We start from the raw sequence: 19,664 nt of genomic DNA on the forward strand, positions 1-19,664 counted from the left end.
TTAAATCAATAGAAAGTTTTAGCTTGCTGAAGTCAATGGGTTCAAGGGGATTTGTGCTATTAGATTGTTTTCCTTAAGAAAATCAGAAGGATTCTGAATTTAATAGCCATTTATTCATGATTAACAACAATGTAAGACACAACATACAGAGTATTAATCAATTCAATTATTCATTACCATTTTCAGTTTAAGCGCTTGCTGGTTACAAAAGGCAGAATATCAAATGAGTCCAATTTGTTTCATTAGACAACTTAAAAAATCACTGCATGGTTTCAAAGTGGAAGAAAGGACTTTGAGCAAGTTTTTTTATGCCACTAACATCCCTATGAAGTCAGATAGTTTATCCCTCCCCATCCCATGACTGCATCACTCACAGCTAACCTATGCAGATCACACTGCTGTCCAATTCAAGGTGTCATCTCAAGTTGTATGTATTCCCACTATGCAGGACTGCCTTTAAATAGCCCTAGAATCAACAATTCTCCTTTGCACTAGTGCAATGGGAAGTAAAAGCTAGACTGATAGAACCAATTGCATCTTTACGAAGGCTTATTATTTTTGACGCCATGATGGTCTAGCAGCCCCAGAAGCAAAGATCACACATGTTTTGGTTCCAAAAATATTTAGTGCATAAATAACGTATAGGCACATTGCTGTCTTAAGGTAGAAAATCTGTCCGCTTTAAAGCAGCTTGCATGCTGCTTCCATGCATCATGGGAACTAAAGTTCCCACTGGTAAGGTTTCACTGTCTTTTTGCAACAGCTATTTCCTATGCGTGAGATTCTTGGAGACTACTTATTAAAGTTGAGTACCTGCACATTTACTGCTCAGTCCTGTAATGAGTAAATCTGTTTCTCTGAAGTATCCAAAGTTTATTGCGGGGGAAAGCTGAATTAGATTCTGACAGCAGTGTCCCTGACAAGCAGGACATACCAGCTATGAACAGAGAAACAGCAGTAACTGCAGCAGTTGATTCTTAAACACTAACATCCCATGAAAAATAGAGTCTGGGTTCTCAGCACTGGGTTGCATGAGTGGGACAAAAGAAGCTGATTTTGTCTGTTTACACACAACAGATTATTTTCTCTAGAATTAAAGAAAATACCTTGGGTTAGCCAGTATGTAGATGAAAAAAATCTAAATTTTGTGTTAAAGGGCCCTGGCCAATTTTATTTTAAATGCAGAGCCTGAAATGAAGCAATCTTTGTTATCTCTAGGGCAACAATGGCAACAGGGAATATCCAAGAGCAGCTTGCATCAGTGGGTGAAGAATACTTTCAGCAGCATCTTGAGCAAATTTAACAAGGTGCTTTAGTTCCCCATGGTTGGCATAACGACGGCAGGCTTGGCATCAGTAGCATCTTCCTCCTTCCACTGAGAAGTGATTGTCTTCAGCTGTGTGTAGAAATGTACCCCCTGAAAGGGACAAAGAGTCAGATGTTTATATCAATTGGTGCTGCAGAATTGCTGGTTTTAGTTTTAACCATAAGGCTGCAGGGAAACCTGCAGTCCTTTTGACTTCATTGGACTCCAGATTTATCAGCCCTAGGCAGCATGGTCCATGGTCAGAGATAATTAGAGTTGTCGTCTAGCAACATCTGGAGTCCTATAGGTTCTCCACACCTGCCACAAGGCAAAATATATTTTCCCTGGAAAGTTCCTGCTCATTTTCTCTTCTTGTCAGAAATATAGCATGCTGATAAGCCCTCCCTTTGTCTATCTCCTACAAGTTTTCTTTCCTTCATTGGCTCCTCCTGGCTTGCTGCAGCATGCATCATAATATATATCTTAAAAAACAACCTGAACGCATTACCTGTTTGCCGTAGAAATTGGTGTCCCCCCTGAAAGACCCGCGAGAGCCAGTGAAGGAGAACATTGGCAAAGGCACTGGAATTGGAACATTCACACCAATCTAAAGCAAAGCCAAAATTGATCATTTTATTATAATTCAAAGAAAATGCACAAATAAATCAAAAAAGAGTCAGGCTAGGCTCAAGGTAACCTGGATTCAAATCAATGCTCTGCTGTAGTCTCACTGGGTAAGCACTGAGCAATTTCTTACTTTGTAGCCTCAGGGCCAAAAAAGAAAAAGAGAAATCTTTTGCACTTTGCATCACTGCATTCAACATGCAAGTTTTTTATTCAGCATCAGTTCGGTCCTCGGTTCGTTAATAAAATGGCCCTCAGTTCCTCGTCGGTAGCATGTCAAATGGCTCCACAAAGGGAAAATGGGGCAAGTGCATTACATTCAGATGGAGATCTCTCAGTATGGAGGCCGCACAGGAAAGAGGACAAGGTTCTTGCACCTTTAGTGATGGAGAGGGAATTTCCCAATCCATCAATCTTTTCATTAAGAGATGCTAAAGATGGAATGTGGGACAGTCTGGATGTAGAGCTTCTGCTCTGTCGTGGAGCTATGATGGAGCTAAAACAGTACCCTGAGCTGTTCAGCACGAACCTCAACCTTTACATACCTGCCCAACATCTACTAAGTGAGAGTACTTCCGAGCAGTGGCACCATTGGTGGTAAAGATGGCTGTTCCATTCCCATAAGGATTTTTATTGATTATTTCAATGGCTTCATTCAGACTGTCTGCTTCCAGAACCACTAGAACTGGTCCAAAGATTTCCTCCTTATAGCAGGTCATATCGGGCTGTCAAGAAAGAAGCAACTTTTAATTGTACCGCACGTCAGATTCTGCAGAAATCTTGTTTCTGACACTTAACACAGAAACATCCTTCTCCTTCACAAGTCATCACCCCAAAGGACCCTTCTGTTCCTTTTGATGAAATGGCTACCACTCTAAGCTATCATCCCTCCCTCCAATATTGAACTCGGATGGTGACTGCTGCCAAGATTGTAACCAGATGGGGAGACTAAGAAACAAGAAGGAGGCTATCACCAAGCTTGGGAGGAGAGAACCCCAAGGTTTGCAGAAGTACATAAAAAAGAGAACCACACCTAATGCCGGGGGTCGGGGAGGGAAACAACAAAAAGCAAGAATGGTGAGGTCTGAATATACTCAGTAGGCAAGAAATGTAGATGAACAATGGAAAGAGGGGAAAATGGGATTCTTCTCTCAACAACTTCACAGTGGACTGGCAGGACGGAATGAAGTGAGGTTGCAAAATGTGTTGTAGTCTTGTGATCCCTACAATGACCCCAGTGAAAAGTATTCATTTATTAAACAGATTTTATCCCATCTTAGAGCATATTGCCTCACAAGATGCTTTGCAAACATAAACATTTGAAAGGCACATTGAAACATCAGATACAACCAGTAAACGCCACGTTGCACAATTGTTCAAATGCCAGTCACATCTAAGGCATTCAAAAATATGCCAATTTACCATTTTTTTATTCAGGGAAAGGCTCTCCAGCGCATTCCTTATTATTCCTTATCCATCCACTGAGCATCATTCTAGAACTTCACCACTTTTTGACAATCATTCCACATTCTAGCCACAGCTCACTTCAATAGCCAGGTATCGGGACATTTGCAACATTTCACTATGGCACAAAATATAGCTGTAGGCCAACACCAGTCTTTTGAAGACCAAAGGGAAGGCTACCTCTTGGAACATGCTGGATCAATGTTCATGTCTTCCTTAGTTTTAAGGTGTTTTAATTTGCACCTGCTGATCAGTACATCAGCTCACCTTGACCTTCGCAAGGATTGTCGGTCCAACAAAATTGCCATTTTCAAAACCTTTCACTCTGATATTCCGTCCATCAAGAAGGATGCTAGCCCCCTCCTTTGCTCCACTGTCAATCAGCTGACAGACACGCTCCTTGGCCTGGGGGCTGATCAGCGGCCCCAGATCTGCTCCAGGCTGGTCTCCTATGACAATACACAAAACCTGCTCAAATCCTAAACTCTTCTTTTTTAACACCTAACAAAAACCAAGCAATAAAGCAAGCAATGTCAACATAGGAAATTAAACATGGTCCTCATGATGCAGCCTTGTAACACTGCTACATGTTTAGCCCATCCAAGGCTAGCTGTGCTCTTTAGCTTCAGTCACAGGTTTATTTTAATAGTGCCATATATTCTGACCCTTTTCAAGGTAGCTAAGTTATTAGCTAGCCAGCTATGCAACTCTAATTTTGGTGTCAAGGCAGTGAAGTTCCGTAAAGTGAACATGGTTTTTATTACAGTGGTACCTCGGGTTACAGATGCTTCAGGTTACAGACGCTTCAGGTTACAGACTCCGCTAACCCAGAAATAGGACCTTGGGTTAAGAACTTTGCTTCAGGATGAGAACAGAAATCGCGCGGCGGCAGCGCAGCAGCTGCGGGAGGCCCCATTAGCTAAAGTGGTGCTTCAGGTTAAGAACAGTTTCAGGTTAAGAACAGACCTCCAGAATGAATTAAGTACTTAACCCGAGGTACCACTGTATAAGATTAAATGCAATGAGTGTTCTGAGATCTATTACAATATGAAAAAGCAGCGACTGACCCCACAAAGAAAGCAAATTTATTAGACACTTGAGAGAAACAGTTTAATGGACAGAAGTTGCACTGATCATCTACAGGGCTCCAAAAATTAGCCTTTAACAAGCACATTACAACACACATTCTAATGCCCTAGATTAGACAACCCGTGGCTCTCCATGTGTTGAAGAATGATGGGAGCTGGAGCCCAACAACATCTGGGAGGCCACAGGTTGCCCACTCTTTTTCTAGATCTGCAGAAATGCACAGAAACAGATTGGATTAAAACAAATGCATCGGCACCTGCATTAACTCGCAGCTTCTTGGCTCTCTCCACCAGTTCGGGCAGCCAATTCCGAGCCTCTCCCACCAAGACTGCTGTGGATAATGCCATGCAACGTTGCCCAGCTGCTCCAAAAGCTGCTCCAACCAACTGATTCAGGGTGTTCTCCTTATTGGCATCCGGCATCACTACTCCATGGTTCTTAGCTCCCTAGAATGAAATGTACTTTTTTTTTTTTAAAAAAAAGAGCTGAATATATGTATATATTAAGCAACAGTAATCTTCAAACATCAGCTTAAATGGTCCCAGACCTTCAAGGAAAATGTGGCTGTTACACCAATGTAAAATCAGAACGAAAAAGGGTGCAAGGTATCACAAAAAGTTTTTTACATTTTTGAGATTTTCTGCTAGATAATTAAATGTTACTGAATATATGGAGTATTTAAAGGTTTCGTGTTAACCAAACTTAAAATGACTTTGAAGTTTGTCGTTTTCGACTGTAACATCAAAACTTCAGAAATACAATTCAGGACATTAAAATTATAGATTTTTCCAGGATCATCAACAACTATCCTATAAACAGAGATGTCAAGTGGTACGTTATGCAGAGTTTTACCATATTGGCCTGCACTCTCTTGCCGTTCTTGGAACCCCTTTCATAGATATATTCTCCAGCCTGATTAGATCCTACAAAGCTGATTGCTTTGATATCAGGGTGATCACAAATAAAATTCACGGCTGAAAAAAGAAAAGAAAAGCAAAACACTGTTCATTATATCTCATCATCGAAGAGCGCTTCATCTTTGTGCTGTGGCAATGATAACCTAAACAAATAAACCAAATTTCTCCCTACATATATTAAGTAAAATAGAAACATCGTCATACCTCCCCCCCAACTCTTTCCCCCTTTTCTTCCTAATGTCTGAACAAATGAAACTGATTTGTAAAAATGTCACATGGGGTGGGGTGGGGACACAAGAGAGAGACATTGCACATACTTTTGTAAATCAAGAAAAACTTTAATAAAAATACATTAAAAAAAATTAACCAAATTTCTCCCTCTCCCACACTCCCAATGTTCTGACAGAACGTCCTTAAAACAAAAACACTCTCCCATTTGGGATATCTACTCGGCTAACCAAGCCTCACGCCTTCCTTGTTCCCAGATCACTGCACAAACACATGATCTGGACAAGCAAATAACCTGGTCACACTTGCAAATAGGGAAGACCAATAGTGGAAAAGGGGGAGACTTTTTTCTAGCCTTTCAAGGCATACCTCCTGAAGGAGTGGGGAATTTGCACCTGTGATTACCAGGATCAAAGTGGGAAAGATGGAGAAGGCGCTCATTTTTAAACAGTTAAAAGAGAACACAAGCACCCAATCTTGGCTATATAGCACATCCCTGCCTGCATTGTTATCAACATGATATCAACCCCACTCTGCCCCTATACTACAGCCTTGGAGGCCTGCCCTGCATTTGTTATTGTTATTATTAGCTATTTATTAAATTTCTATACTGCCTTTCATCTGAGGGTCACAGGGCTGTTTACAATATAAAAACACAAGAATGCAGAATACCGTAACAAACAAAAGCAATTCCCCCTCCCCAATTTAAAAAGCCATGGATTGTTTAATTAGCCAAAGGCCTGGGATAAGAGGAATGTTTTTGCCTTAAACATTTTGTAATGAATGGCGCCAGGCGAGCCTCCTCTGGAATTACCTGCATGTTGTCCGTGGATGATGTTCAGTGTCCCATCGGGGGCTCCAGCATCCTGCAGCAGCTTTGCAAGAAACATGAGGGCTCCCGGCACCCGCTCGGAAGGCTTCATCAAGAAAGTGTTCCCGCACACCATGGCCATGGGAAACATCCAGAGAGGAATCATGGCTGGGAAATTGAAAGGTGCTATGCCTGCGCACACTCCCAGAGGCAAGCGGTAGGTGTAAGTGTCCATATCTTTAGTGATGGAGGGAAGGGTCTCGCCCAGCATAAGGGATGTCACACTACAAGCATGTTCAACGACCTCTGCAACAAAGAACAGGGACTTCTCAGTTTACAAATCTCCCTGGAAATGCTCTTTCCAATGCCCTCATGATCTGGCTAGCTTTTCTAGCTCCTTCACTATACAATCACTACCATCCAGAAATACTTCCCATTCCGACAGGGATAGGATTCTGCTTGAGAATTACTTCGATTCAGATAATTAATGGGTGAGGTGGATTCATGTCCAAATGGAGACAGGAACTATGCTAACTAAGACCTACATTGGCTCCCAGTACGTTTCCGAGCACAATTCAAAGTGTTGGTGTTGACCTTTAAAGCCCAAACGGCCTCGGCCCAGTATACCTGAAGGAGCGTCTCCACACCCATCGTTCAGCCTGGACACTGAGGTCCAGCGCCGAGGGCCTCCTGGAGATTTCCTCATTGCAAGAAGCAAAGCTACAGGGAACCAGGCAGAGGGCCTTCTCGGTAGTGGCGCCCGCCCTGTGGAACGCCCTCCCATCAGAGGTCAAAGAGATAAACAACTACCTAACACTTAAAAGACATCTGAAGGCAGCCCTGTTCAGGGAAGTTTTTAATGTGTGACATTTTAATGTACTTTTAATCTTTGTTAGAAGCCGCCCAGAGTGAAGAAGAAGAAGAGCTTGAATTTGATATCCCGCTTTATCACCACCTGAAGGAGTCTCAAAGCGGCTAACATTCTCCTTTCCCTTCCTCCCCCACAACAAACACTCTGTGAGGTGAGTGGGGCTGAGAGACTTCAAAGAAGTGTGACTGGCCCACGGTCACCCAGCAGCTGCATGTGGAGGAGCGGAGACGCGAACCCAGTTCCCCAGATTACGAATCTACCGCCCTTAACCACTACACCACATTGGCTCTCTGGGAAACCCAGCCAGATGGGTGGGGTACAAATAATAATTAATAATAATAATTCTACCATAAAAGAATACTGTCAGTATTATCAAAAAGATATCAGAAAGGAAAACAAAGCTCTTAGCATTTCAGAATATACTCAAAATATACAAAGCAAAATATACAAAGCGAAAAAAGCAGAAGTGTTGTTTAAAATTCACAGTGTATTCAGAATTCCTTCTTGGAAGGTTACAGAAGGGGCTATCCTCCCAAGGCCCTAGAACGCCTAGTACTCAGAAGTATTCTGCTCTTCCCTCAGCCCGTGAAAAGCCATTTTCTATGTACAGCAAGAGGTGCCGGCAGCTTACGGAGGCCTCGAAACACATCTCCCTCAGCATCAGCCAGGGTCTTCCCTTGCTCTAAGGTGATCAGTTTTGAAATTTCTTTCTGGTGATTAAAAAAAAGAAAAGAAAAGGTAATGAGAATTCCTGAAACTGAGAAAAGGGAAACTCAACAAAGGTGGAAATAAAGCTCATCTACTGAACCAGAAGGCAAGAAGCAAGATTTACTGCGCTGCAGGAGGCCAAGCGCAATAGTAAGGAAAAGCCACTCTGCACATGAGTAATCACCACCCTGGCCCCATCTTATTCCTGGCTGTACCCAGCTGGTGGATGGGTCATTTGGACCACTCAGAATGAGAACAAAATGCAATTTTGCAAAAGAAGAAGAAGTCTTAAAGACTAATAATGTTATTCTGGCATAGGTTTTCAAGGGCCACAGTCCATCCTGTTTCTAGGCAGGCTATGAACTCTGTGTAGAGCAAGATAACATACCTCCTGAACAGGGTAAAATTATTTAATGTGAGAAGAGGCTTGTACACTTTATTTTGCTCATTTCTGTAACGATTTTGTAGGTAAGGCTATCTTAATTCCCATTTTATAACCAAGGGCTATAAAATGATTGTTTTTCAATCAGGCGTTAAACTAATTTTATTCAATAAATAATAAAATTATATACTAATTTTATTAAATAAATAATAAAATTAGTATAACACCTGATTGAAGAAAAAACCCCACCACAAAGCATTTTACAAGAATAGATCAATAACATTATTAGGGCCCACAGTTTAAAAATAACTGTTCAAAACACATGCAATCTGGTCAGTCCAGTTCCTCACCAGATTGTCTTTGATGAGCTGTTGGTATCGCAAGAAGACTTGTTGCCGACTCAGAATGGATGTCTCAGCCCAGCTCGGGAGAGATTTCTTGCACGAAGCCACTGCTGCTTCCATCTCACTTTGTGTAGCTTTGGGGACACGACCAACCACTTCATTGGTGGCCTGTTAGAATAGTAAATCCAAAAAATGGTCATTATAAATGTGCCACCGACTCAGGATTGCCTTAACATAGGAATCCACAAATTGTGGCTAAATTTCAGGGCCAACTATTATCTTCTAGGAGCTAGCTGCAAAGTCTAGTCCAGTCCAACCTCAGTTTCAGTGGGTCACTCTTTCAAGTAAGGATATTTAAGTTTACGGCCTTAAATGGATGATAAACAGAGCAGTCCTAACCCCTGACATGCAGGGAGTGGTAGAACGCTGTGGCCATTCCTGCAGTCCATGACAGCTGGGATGGAAGTTTGCACAATACCCACTCAATACCCATTAAAGGCTTGGGACAACCAGAAGCCAGAAACAGTAAGTGAAATGGCTCCAAATCTGCTGCAAGAGACTTGCATGTCCTGTGCAAACAGAAAATGCTTAGCGGATTATGAACCTTCTTCTTTGAAGGCACTAATCAAGGAAGGGTGTCATCTCTAATAAACAGAAAATGCTGTCAAAAGCCCAAATAAATGCTGACCTCGGCTTGGCTGGCTGGCTGGCTGGCTGTGGAGAGATCCCACCAATGCAGGTTTTATGGAAACTTAGACCGTTTCCACCCCAATTACAGTGGTACCTCGGGTTACATACGCTTCAGGTTACAGACGCTTCAGGTTACAGACTCCGCTAACCCAGAAATAGTGCTACAGGTTAAGAACTTTGCTTCAGGAGGAGTATAGAAATCGGGCTTCGGTGGCGCGGCAGCAGCGGGAGGCCCCATTAGCTAAAGTGGTGCTTCAGGTTAAGAACAGTTTCAGATTAAGAACGGACCTTGGGAACGAATTAAGTACTTAACCCGAGGTACCACTGAACCTTGTGACACTGTTCTTGAAGCCTTAACAGGAGACATCTGTATGCAAGCTCATTATTTCTGAGGTTCTAACCCATTCCCACAAACCAGTCTTAAAAGGGGTGATATCATCACAGGGACACACGGCTTTAAAGTTGACAGACTAGCCTCCACATAAAATCCGTTGTAGTTTGCCCCACTAGGAGGACTCAGGAGTACATTAAGCAAAATAATGTCAGTCTTTATGTACCTACACTTAGTGTCTGAAATCTTAAGCCTGGGATGGGGAACTCATAGCCTTCTGGATGTTACTGTCAACTCTCATCAGCCCCAGTCAGAATGGTCAATAGTCAGGGATGATGGAAGTTGTAGTCCAGTGACATCCAGAGGACCACATGTCCTTGCCACTGCTCTAAGGTAACTGCTTTAAGTTCCAGCCAAACAACTTTATTCCTCTGTCGGTGAAAAACTGGACCACATGACAGCTCATGCAGAAAGACGTTTTAAATTTCAAGCTAAAGACAGCTTTGGAATTCAGACTACTTAAGCAATTCCATTTTAAAGCGTGTCTCCTGAGTGCCTCTTCCTTCTTACACTGGTCAACTGCACAATCCAACCCTTTCCTGCCTCAAAGAAAAGCACAAAAGAAAAAGGAAGTTTACTTACTGGGTTGTGAATATCAATCCATTCATTACTTTTGGATTCAACAAATTTGCCATCAATGAACAGCTTGGTTGTTGGCTGCAGAATACAAAGGGTTGGTCAGTGCCAGAGTTTATCTGAATGCTGAAATACCAATCAAGCTAAACTCTTCCACATACTTAACATAAGGATTAAGTATCAATTCTTTTTTCCTTTCTCTCCCTCTAATTCTCTTCACGGAGCTGCAGTCATTTATCCACATTTATCTGCAACCAAAGTTAATGAATACTGCCAGAAAAAGTGGGTTGAGAATTTGCAATCCACAAGATTGTTTAAAGCCAATATGCTTGCAACTGAAACTTTATTTTGGAAGAAACCAACTCACCACTGAAGATGAATAGGAGGATGAAAAATGCCAATTTGCCTTCCTCTGGATCTACAAGATGGGAAAAAAAGGAACACAGAACTTACTCAGCAGCACAGCTACAATTTTCTGTGAAGACATTCAGCTACTCTAAATTCACCCGGCTGTGCCATGAAAAGTCAAACGTATTCACTCATTTTCAAACTGCCATAATTTACTATTGCTTTGTGTCATATGCAAATTTGTGTCCTCTTTTGCAGGTGGAGTAGAGCGCCAAAGACTGAACTGGTGCCACACGTAAGTATTAATATGCCTGACAAACATGGAGAAATGAAAGCCCTGAAAAAAGACTGGGAAAATTCAGGGGCGGGGGAGAATGTTCTTCTGTTTTTCCCAAAGTCTCTTTTTTCTTTTGGCTTTCTCCCCAAATAAATAGAAAAAATCTAGGTTGTGGGGAATGGATTATGAAGTTATTTCCTTGAGAACGATGAATGAAATGTTTAACACAAAATGTTCCTATATTTAGTCCCCCAAAATTGTATCTAGAAATGATGTAAAACTAACACATTTTTGTAAGACTATGTACAGTATCAGATCATTAAAATTCCTGTACACAAAGGACAAGCAAATCCTGAGTTGTAGATGGAGAACAACCCACAAATGCAGACGCAAGATGCATTTCTGTGGAGGGAATTCAACATCATGCTACGGTGATTGTTCTGTCAGGGCAAGCATTTTGGCTTGCCAGACAAAATTATCCCCCCTCTGCTCCCCTGTGCACTGTTGCAGGAGTTCTCTTGAACCTCCCCTCCACAAGCCAATTTCAGGGGGCATGGAGTGGTGTATGGGAAGAAAGTCCTTGCCCACAGCTTCTGCTGATGAAACTCATTAGTTGAATCCCACCCAAAAGGAAAAAGTAGAGAAGCTTGTTTCAATCCATGCAAGCCTTCAGTTTTTAGACATCCATGATAAATATGAGATGTAATAAGAATAATTCTTATTTGAAACATACATTTATGCTTATGAGGTTTGGGGAGAAAGTACCTACTAGACTGTATAAATATTACCGGGGGGGGGGGGAGCTAGCATTGTCAGAGGATAATATTATTTTAAATTATCTATCTACTACATGGAATTTGACAACTGGTCAACGTAAATAGATTCTCCGCACCCTCACTACTGCTAAAATACTGATATTGATAAAAGAGATGACAACTGTTGTAAAATACAAATGGAGAGCTTATAGACATAGTCTGCATATAGACAAATATTATTATTTGGAAAGCATTTATAAAAATATAGTAGGTTATAAATAAATGTATATGTATTGGAATAATAATTTCATTTATAGACCTTTGTGTTATATATGTATAGAATTATAGGAGTTTTTGTGTTTTTATGCACCTTTTCTTTTCCTTTTTCTCACTTTATTTTGTTCATCTGAAATCTTTTCAATTGTAAATTAAAAAGTCCATAATAAATATGATGGCAACATAATCCATAGCTTCTCAACCACGATTCTTGCTCACCTGAGATATGGATATACAGTGGTACCTAAGAAGTCAAACGGAATCCATTCCCGAAGTCCGTTCGACTTCCAAAACTTTTGGCTTCCGATTGGCTGCAGGAAGCTCCTTCAAAATTGTCAGGAGAAGGAACTTCCTATGTACTTTTAAGCCACTTGCAAATATTCCCTTGGGTTTGTACGACTACAGTACGTTTCTCCATAGCACTCATTAATCACAGCTCTGACTTCCTACCTTTCAGAGCTTTTAGCCAATGAGTGAGCAGGCTCCTATCTCACAAAGCAATTCCTTCAAACGTTCCTTGAACATTTTGCTTTTGTTCTACAAGGGCAAGAGATTATTTTATAAAATCATAGAATCATAGAATCATAGAGTTGGAAGAGACCACAAGGGCCATCGAGTCCAACCCCCTGCCAAGCCGGAAACACCATCAGAGCACTCCTGACATATGGTTGTCAAGCCTCTGCTTAAAGACCTCCAAAGAAGGAGACTCCACCACACTCCTTGGCAGCAAATTCCACTGTCAAACAGCTCTTACTGTCAGGAAGTTCTTCCTAATGTTTAGGTGGAATCTTCTTTCTTGTAGTTTGGATCCATTGCTCCGTGTCCGCTTCTCTGGAGCAGCAGAAAACAACCTTTCTCCCTCCTCTATGTGACATCCTTTTATATATTTGAACATGGCTATCATATCACCCCTTAACCTCCTCTTCTCCAGGCTAAACATGCCCAGCTCCCTTAGCCATTCCTCATAAGGCATCGTTTCCAGGCCTTTGACCATTTTGGTTGCCCTCCTCTGGACACGTTCCAGTTTGTCAGTGTCCTTCTTGAACTGTGGTGCCCAGAACTGGACACAGTACTCCAGGTGAGGTCTGACCAGAGCAGAATACAGTGGCACTATTACTTCCCTTGATCTAGATGCTATAGTCCTATTATGTTTAAAGGAACTCAAAGTCTGGGCCTGATACAGCTGTACCCCCCTGCATGAACTCCCACTGAGGGCCCTGTATCCATTTGTCATAGAAAGCCAAAAAGGTTTATGCCTCCTTCCCCTTCTCCAAACTTCTGCACTGGCTCTTTCAAGCTCCATAGATGAGACTGTAGTAAGGAACCTGCAAGATTTTCCAGTGTGCATTTCATTTGGAACTACAGCATGTCACACAGTTGTAGAGGGCAGTAACCAATTCAGTAGTCATTTCAAACACAACTTGTGGTTAATTAAGATCTACAACACATATGTTAATTCTGTACTGAGACAGGTTTACTCGGGCTGTAAGTCGCTTTGGGGTTGCCCCAGGGTTGCAATTGACAAATAAACAAACAAATACTCTGCAAGGCAATTAGAGAGTTGAACTGTCATGTATGAACGGATCCCTGCATGTACTTGGCCCCATAATCACAGAGCGGTGTGTGTTCAAGGCGGCTATGCACACTTACCACGGAGAAATTTAGCAGAACTAGCCTCCAGGTAAATAGGCATAGACCAGCGTGCACTGCATACATTCAACAGTGCTTTAGACTTTGGAGAAGTACAATCTAAAGCAAGGGTGGGCAGAAGATAAGCCCACCAGCCAGTTTTCCGTGGGATTCTTCTTGCAAAGGGCTCCTGCCTGCATGGATCCCGGTCTGATCCTACAACACGCTTTGCGATGTCCTGAGGCGGCTTATGCACACTCAGGGATAACTGAAAGCAAAGGGGAGCGATTGCACCTTCGCCTTTCAGAAATCCCGAGTGTACCCTCGCTTCGCACGTGAAAAAGCAAGCGCGTCCACCCACTCAAGGCTGAAGTTCGCTGGCTCCTGCGAAGCGATCCCCTTCGCCAGCCAGATTTCATCGCCTTTTGCAAGGGGGGCGGAGCGAGTGTGGTGGGACGAGAGTCGATCCCGCTCCAGGGGCTATTCCAGGGGGGTGTAAATTATCCCCCTGCCCGCTCGCCCGTACGTGTGCTTGGGAGTATTCAGGAGGGCAGGTGAAATGGAGGAAGGGGCAAGATCTACCGCCTCCCGCGGACCCGAAACCCCCAAGAGGAGCCCTCCCCCTCCCCACCCCAGTCTCTTTCGGGGCCGCTCCCCCTCCAGCATGCAGTCTCACCCCGAGCCAGAGGCGCCGCCCTCCCTGAGACCCCCGAGCCGCCGTCACCGCCGCCATTCTGCCAGCGACCACCTGCCAAAAGGCGCCCCGCCCACCTCCAGCTCAAGGATCGAACCCCGCCCGAGCTTTGAGCTTGGCCAATGGAATCAGGAGTCCCGACGTTTTCTCCTCCCCTTTCTCCCTTAGCAAGCCAATGGGATAGTGCTGGAACCTGGCTCGGACCCGCCCCTTCAGCTCCGGGTTCCGATTGGCTACGTTGCCGTCAACGCCCCCTCTAGACGGAATCTGACTGGATGGCTCTCCCCCCCCCCGTCCCTGCTCTCTTTCTCTCTCTCTCTCTCCTAAATCACGACCTAGTGGGAGGAGTGCAGGAGGGAGGGGGCGGAGCAAGGTTGGCTCGTTCGAAAAGGAAGCGTCATATGTTTAGGTTCCCGCGTGCAGGCGGCCGGGTGTCACGTGAGGGGCCAAAATGGCGGTCTCAACGGAAGGTAAGAGCTGGTGGTGAGGAGAAGGTGAAGGTTTTCCCAGTTTTGCGAGTCTCTCTTCCACTGGCATATTAATACTATAATTTGTGTCCACTTGCTTGTCTCTCACTGGGTGGGCGGGGTATAAATAACTAATTATTATTATTAAATTATTATGAGTACCTGTGCATAGGGTGGACCGAAGCTGTCGCATGGGAACAATCCTCACTGAATACAGCGGGTAACTTTATTCCTCAGAAAACCTGCTCCAGTTAGAGCTGAAATGCTACTTAAGCGAATTCCTCAGATTTTTTCCTCAGATCTGGAAATAACTGTTAGGGTTTATATTCACATTTGATGCTCTGTTCATCCAGTCAGGCTCTAAAGAGGCATAGAACAGTGGCAGTGCGCCTCGTGTCTTGAATGCACACGGTCCCAGTAATATCAGGCTGAGTCAGTAGATCATGAAACTCTTAATCTCAGTCTTGGCTTTGAGTCCCGCAATGATTGGAAGTATTTTGGTTGTTCTTCTAGGCACAGACTTGGAAGCCTCCCTGCTGAGCTTTGAAAAGTTGGACCGGGCTTCACCGGACCTCTGGCCTGAACAATGTAAGTTGCACTCAAGTGGGAAATGTGAAAAGGCATGGAGGATCTTTGGCGACTGTGATATTGCTCTGACTTACAACCTGCTGTTAGGATGTTACTGACAGTGTCTGCATGTTGAACATAAACCTGTCTCAGAACAGTCTTCAAAAATGCACCATAGAGTGGTACTCAATAGCCTCCCAATAGTAGCATCATTCCTGGTTACATGGACATGGTGGCAGCAAGTTGGGGCTGTGTGGGCATGTTGGCAGATCCAGTCCAGAACTCCCACTGCTTTGCATGTGTAGCCCCTATCACTACTGTGTCTCACTCTCACACTGCCCCAGTTAGCAGCAACAGCACGGCTGTTGGGAGGGCAGTTGCCTGGTACTGTGCCAGTCGCTTCTGTGCACATGCACATTCATTTACATAGGCATGCTCATACACTTTTGTTTAGCAAACATAACAAATGTTTAGTTGAACTAACACGTTTTAACTATTGTGTTTTCTATCCTTTCAGTATTTGTGTTTTCAAAGTGGTTTTAAAAATACATATTGGCTAATTGTGAGTAAGCACTTCATTATAGCCAATCCAGTTTAAGGCTGCAGTCCTATGCAGAATTAGCTGGGAGTAAGCCTTACTTACTGTGAACTTTACTTCTCAGTAGAGAGAAGTACAGGATATGTGTATAGGATTGCACTCAAGGGCTCCACGTGTGTGTTTCGTTGATGGACCAAAGAGAAATCATGCAAATTACTACTGAGCTGCAAATGTTACAGAAGCAAATAATTAGTGTTGTATTTGCACAGTCACAGAATTCAACATGAATGTGAAGTAATACATGGTACAAATGAATAATCATTTTATGCTGAATATCTCTAGCAGTTTAACTGGTGGAGTTAGCAACAGAAATCATAAATTGCCCTTGAAGTTGTAGAGAAAGTTGTACTCCAGTAACTGTTTCTGTCTTGTCTCCAGTACCAGGTGTTGCTGAATTTGCAGCTTCTTTTAAAAGTGTAAGTAATTTCTCACTTGGATTGACAATTCAATACTAAACATATCTGCTCAGAAGTAAGCCCCAATAAATTCAGTAGGACTTATTCTAACCATTGTTCACCTGGGCCCACCAGTTTATCACCCAGTATTATTCCCATTGTGTTGTTCAGAAACCTGATATATTGCCCAAGCAGGCAAAGACATCCCATTTCATGCAAAAAGCTGACTAAGAACTAATTCTAGACTTGGATGTTGTAGCTAACTTGACAGAGCTGACCCATCCATTAGCCAGGGTAAATCAGCAGATTTTAGGTCTCCATTAAAGTAGTGCAAATTGGTATGTTTTTCACTTACTATAGTTTTTACACTATTTTGTGGAGTTGTTGACCTTCTCTGCCTCAGGCACCAAAAGTGTTTTGCGCCATCTCTGCAACTTGCAAATTCTGGTTGTGTGTTTCTTCACTGGAAGCTTAGCAACCTGCCATATTCAAGAATAGCTGAAATTGCCTTTTTTGAAACTCCTTCTTTAAAAAAATATAAAAATTGATCTCTTAAACTCATGACACTTTATGTCTTTTTTTCAGCCTGCTTTTTCTTTTTAGAAAAGCAAGTACCGTATTTTTCGCCCTATAGGACGCACCTTTTCCCCTCCAAAAATGAAGGGGAAATCTGGGTGCGTCCTATGGGGCAAATGCAGGCTTTCGCTGAAGCTTGGAGAGCGAGAGGAGTCGGTGCGCACCGACCCCTCTCACTCTCCAGGCTTCAGGAACACATCCGCAGCCTAGGCAGCCCTGCGGGAGTTCCCGCAGGGATGTCCAGGCTGCAGATAGCAGCCTGCTTCCCGGAGTGTCGGGCGCCCTGAAAGCAGAGCGCCCGGCGCTTCGGGAACACATCCACAGCCTAGGCAGCCCTGCGGGAGGTCCTGCAGGGATGTCCAGGCTGCGGATAACAGCCTGCTTCCCGGAGCGTTGGGCGCTCTGCTTTCAGGGCACCCGGTGCTTCGGGAACACATCCACAGCCTAGGCAGCCTTGTGGGAGGTCCCGCAGAGATGTCTAGGCTGCGGATAGCAGCCTGCTTTCCGGAGCGTCGGGGCGCCCTGAAGCAGAGCGCCCCTCGCGCCGGGCAGACATCGGCCAGCCCCACAAGCTCGGTGGACAGCAGGGAGGCGCAGCGCCACCATCCCGCTGTTCCTCGACCTGGTTTGGTTTCTCCGACCTGCTTTTTGGGGGGGAAATAAAGGGGAAAAATTTTTCCTTTATTTCCCCCCAAAAAAACTAGGTGCGTCCTATGGGACGGAGCGTCCTATGGGACGAAAAATACGGTATTGCATTATATATTTTTTAATATTTGCAACCATGAGAACTTAAAAAAAAAAAGGCTGGATTTTAGGGTGCATAAAAGAGGAATCAGACCAGTGGGTCATAAAGTGGTTGATGATAGTTATATTCTGTGTAAGTGTCATGGAACTATAAAACATAATAATTTTCATACTTCTGAGTTAAGAATCTATTGGTGTCTGGACACTGCACGCTGAGTTTTGTTCTCTCTACTACATTAAAATTGTAGTAATTTTTTGTAGTTTATACAACATTGTGTAGCTATTTAGAACTTGACTGGTGATATGCATTTTTTGTACAGTGGTACCTCGGGTTAAGTACTTAATTCGTTCCGGCGGTCCGTTCTTAACCTGAAACTGTTCTTAACCTGAGGTACTACTTTAGCTAATGGGGCTCCCACTGCTGCCGCACCGCCAGAGCACGATTTCTGTTCTCATCCTGAAGCAAAGTTCTTAACCCGAGGTACTATTTCTGGGTTAGCGGAGTCTGTAACCTGAAGCGTATGTAACCTGAAGCGTATGTAACCCGAGGTACCACTGTACTTGTATCACAAACAGGATTCTTTGTAGTCTGCATGTGCCAGTGCTGATATAATCTTATTTGAATTGTTCTTCTATGCTTACAATGGGAATATTTTGCAAAAACAATATTTGCTAATATTTCTTATTTACATTTTTATCCTGTTTTTCAAAGAAAAATTAGCCTCTAGTTCTGCTTCCAGCAGCTAAAATCCAATGTAATTAACAATTGCTATGTAATGCAAAATGCTGTTGGGGAGTAGGTTTTGATCTGGTTTTGTATTCTGGCATGATAAAAGGGATTCTGGCTCCTTCCTTCATTCTGACATCATCAGCAATAGTAAATGAATGGTAAAATAAAAAATGTGTGTTGTTATTCAAAATCTCTACAACTAATATTGCAACCTTAATTCCACTTACCTGGGAGTAAGCCCCATACAAAACACGTGCTCTGTATCAAAGTAGAGCAGAATTTTATGCAATTTGGCAGCTGAGCCTATTTTCTATCAGCTGATTCCAGATATTAGAAATATTTCCCAGTTTCTGTTTATCAAAGACACAGGTAATCACAATTTTTCTATGTATGTGTGTGTATTTTTTTTAAATAGCCCATCACCAGTTCTCCTCCCAAATGGATGGCTGAATTAGAAAATGATGATATTGACATGTTAAAAGGTGAGTTCCTGTCAATGTTCAAATGACTGGAATTAACAAGCCCAGTATAGTTTGTCTTTAAAACTACACAAATAGTTAAATATTTGTTTTTTTATCTTTTTAAGATCTACTCAAGCATTCATCTGAATGTATGTGGGCAAAAGATTGTGATGCGGGGGACAGGAGTGCACACGTAAGCCCACCCCAGTGTCCCTGCACACACCTCATTCATAGCAGATCTTTCCATGCTGGGAGGGAAAGCTTGAAGGGAAGATTAAAGGCTTTGGCCAAGGGTGTGACCAGCCAATGTTCATCATGTATCTGTGATTCTGGATCCATTCATTGAACCTCAGACTTGGAGAACATCATGCAAGATGTGTATTTCAAGGACTTGAAGAACATCATGCAGGATATTCTCCAAGACATTGAAATACACAGGAGTATTAAACCACTAGTGAATTTCTGTTTGCAATACTGGTTTCCAGAATAGTAGTTGATGTTGATGATGATGATGATGATGATGATACAACATTCTGGGAGTGATAAAACCCTTCTTTGAAGTATATGTTTCAATTTTTCTGTATAACCATTTTAAATTTCATGGTTAATTATTACTACAGTATTATTAAATTTGTTACACATACTTCAGCAGGTTGCAGGGCATTTTTAATTTTTCTTCAATAAGCTTCTTACATAGATGCTTCAGATCAGGCTAGATGTAGGACTGGATGTTGGATTTGTATATC

At 42.9% G+C, this 19,664-nt stretch overlaps 2 protein-coding genes across 4 annotated transcripts in view; one reads left to right on the forward strand and one right to left on the reverse strand.

Moving 5' to 3' along the window:
• Nucleotides 1-94: 94 nt before the first annotated feature.
• ALDH6A1 (aldehyde dehydrogenase 6 family member A1) lies at nucleotides 95-14,499 on the reverse strand. The gene is made up of 12 exons (XM_083615437.1): nucleotides 14,363-14,499; nucleotides 10,769-10,819; nucleotides 10,408-10,482; nucleotides 8,751-8,912; nucleotides 7,942-8,020; nucleotides 6,443-6,745; nucleotides 5,336-5,457; nucleotides 4,740-4,929; nucleotides 3,662-3,843; nucleotides 2,476-2,655; nucleotides 1,815-1,913; nucleotides 95-1,417 (listed from the first exon to the last, which is right to left on the reverse strand). The coding sequence occupies exons 1-12, from the start codon at nucleotides 14,417-14,419 to the stop codon at nucleotides 1,313-1,315; spliced, it is 1,605 nt and encodes a 534-aa protein (XP_083471563.1). The 5' UTR covers nucleotides 14,420-14,499; the 3' UTR covers nucleotides 95-1,312.
• Nucleotides 14,500-14,641: 142 nt separating this feature from the next.
• Nucleotides 14,642-19,664, forward strand: part of LIN52 (lin-52 DREAM MuvB core complex component) — a 39,613-nt gene continuing 34,590 nt past the window's right edge. For 2 of the 3 annotated variants that reach the window (XR_014549921.1, XM_083621737.1), the window contains exons 1-4: nucleotides 14,686-14,850; nucleotides 15,361-15,435; nucleotides 16,391-16,428; nucleotides 18,873-18,939. Coding sequence is in view for 2 of the 3 variants with exons in the window: in XM_083621737.1 (XP_083477863.1) it covers nucleotides 14,832-14,850; nucleotides 15,361-15,435; nucleotides 16,391-16,428; nucleotides 18,873-18,939 (199 nt within the window). In the remaining variant the exon portion in view is untranslated. Of the gene's footprint in view, nucleotides 14,851-15,360; nucleotides 15,436-16,390; nucleotides 16,429-18,872; nucleotides 18,940-19,664 lie in introns of all 3 variants that reach the window. The other variant, XM_083621738.1, reaches the window with a different exon arrangement.

Source organism: Podarcis filfolensis (assembly GCF_964270895.1).
Source record: "Podarcis filfolensis genome assembly, chromosome: 1".
Lineage (NCBI taxonomy): Eukaryota > Metazoa > Chordata > Lepidosauria > Squamata > Lacertidae > Podarcis > Podarcis filfolensis.

Excerpts from the sequence above, each read along its gene's own strand:
- ALDH6A1 (XM_083615437.1), bottom strand. The coding sequence starts at position 14,419 with ATGGCGGCGGTGACGGCGGCTCGGGGGTCTCAGGGAGGGCGGCGCCTC. Across the intron at positions 8,021-8,750 it reads AGCTCATCAAAGACAATCTG|AAAGAAATTTCAAAACTGAT; the intron begins GTGAGGAACTGG and ends TTTAATCACCAG. Across the intron at positions 6,746-7,941 it reads AGATGTGTTTCGAGGCCTCC|AGGTCGTTGAACATGCTTGT; the intron begins GTAAGCTGCCGG and ends TCTTTGTTGCAG.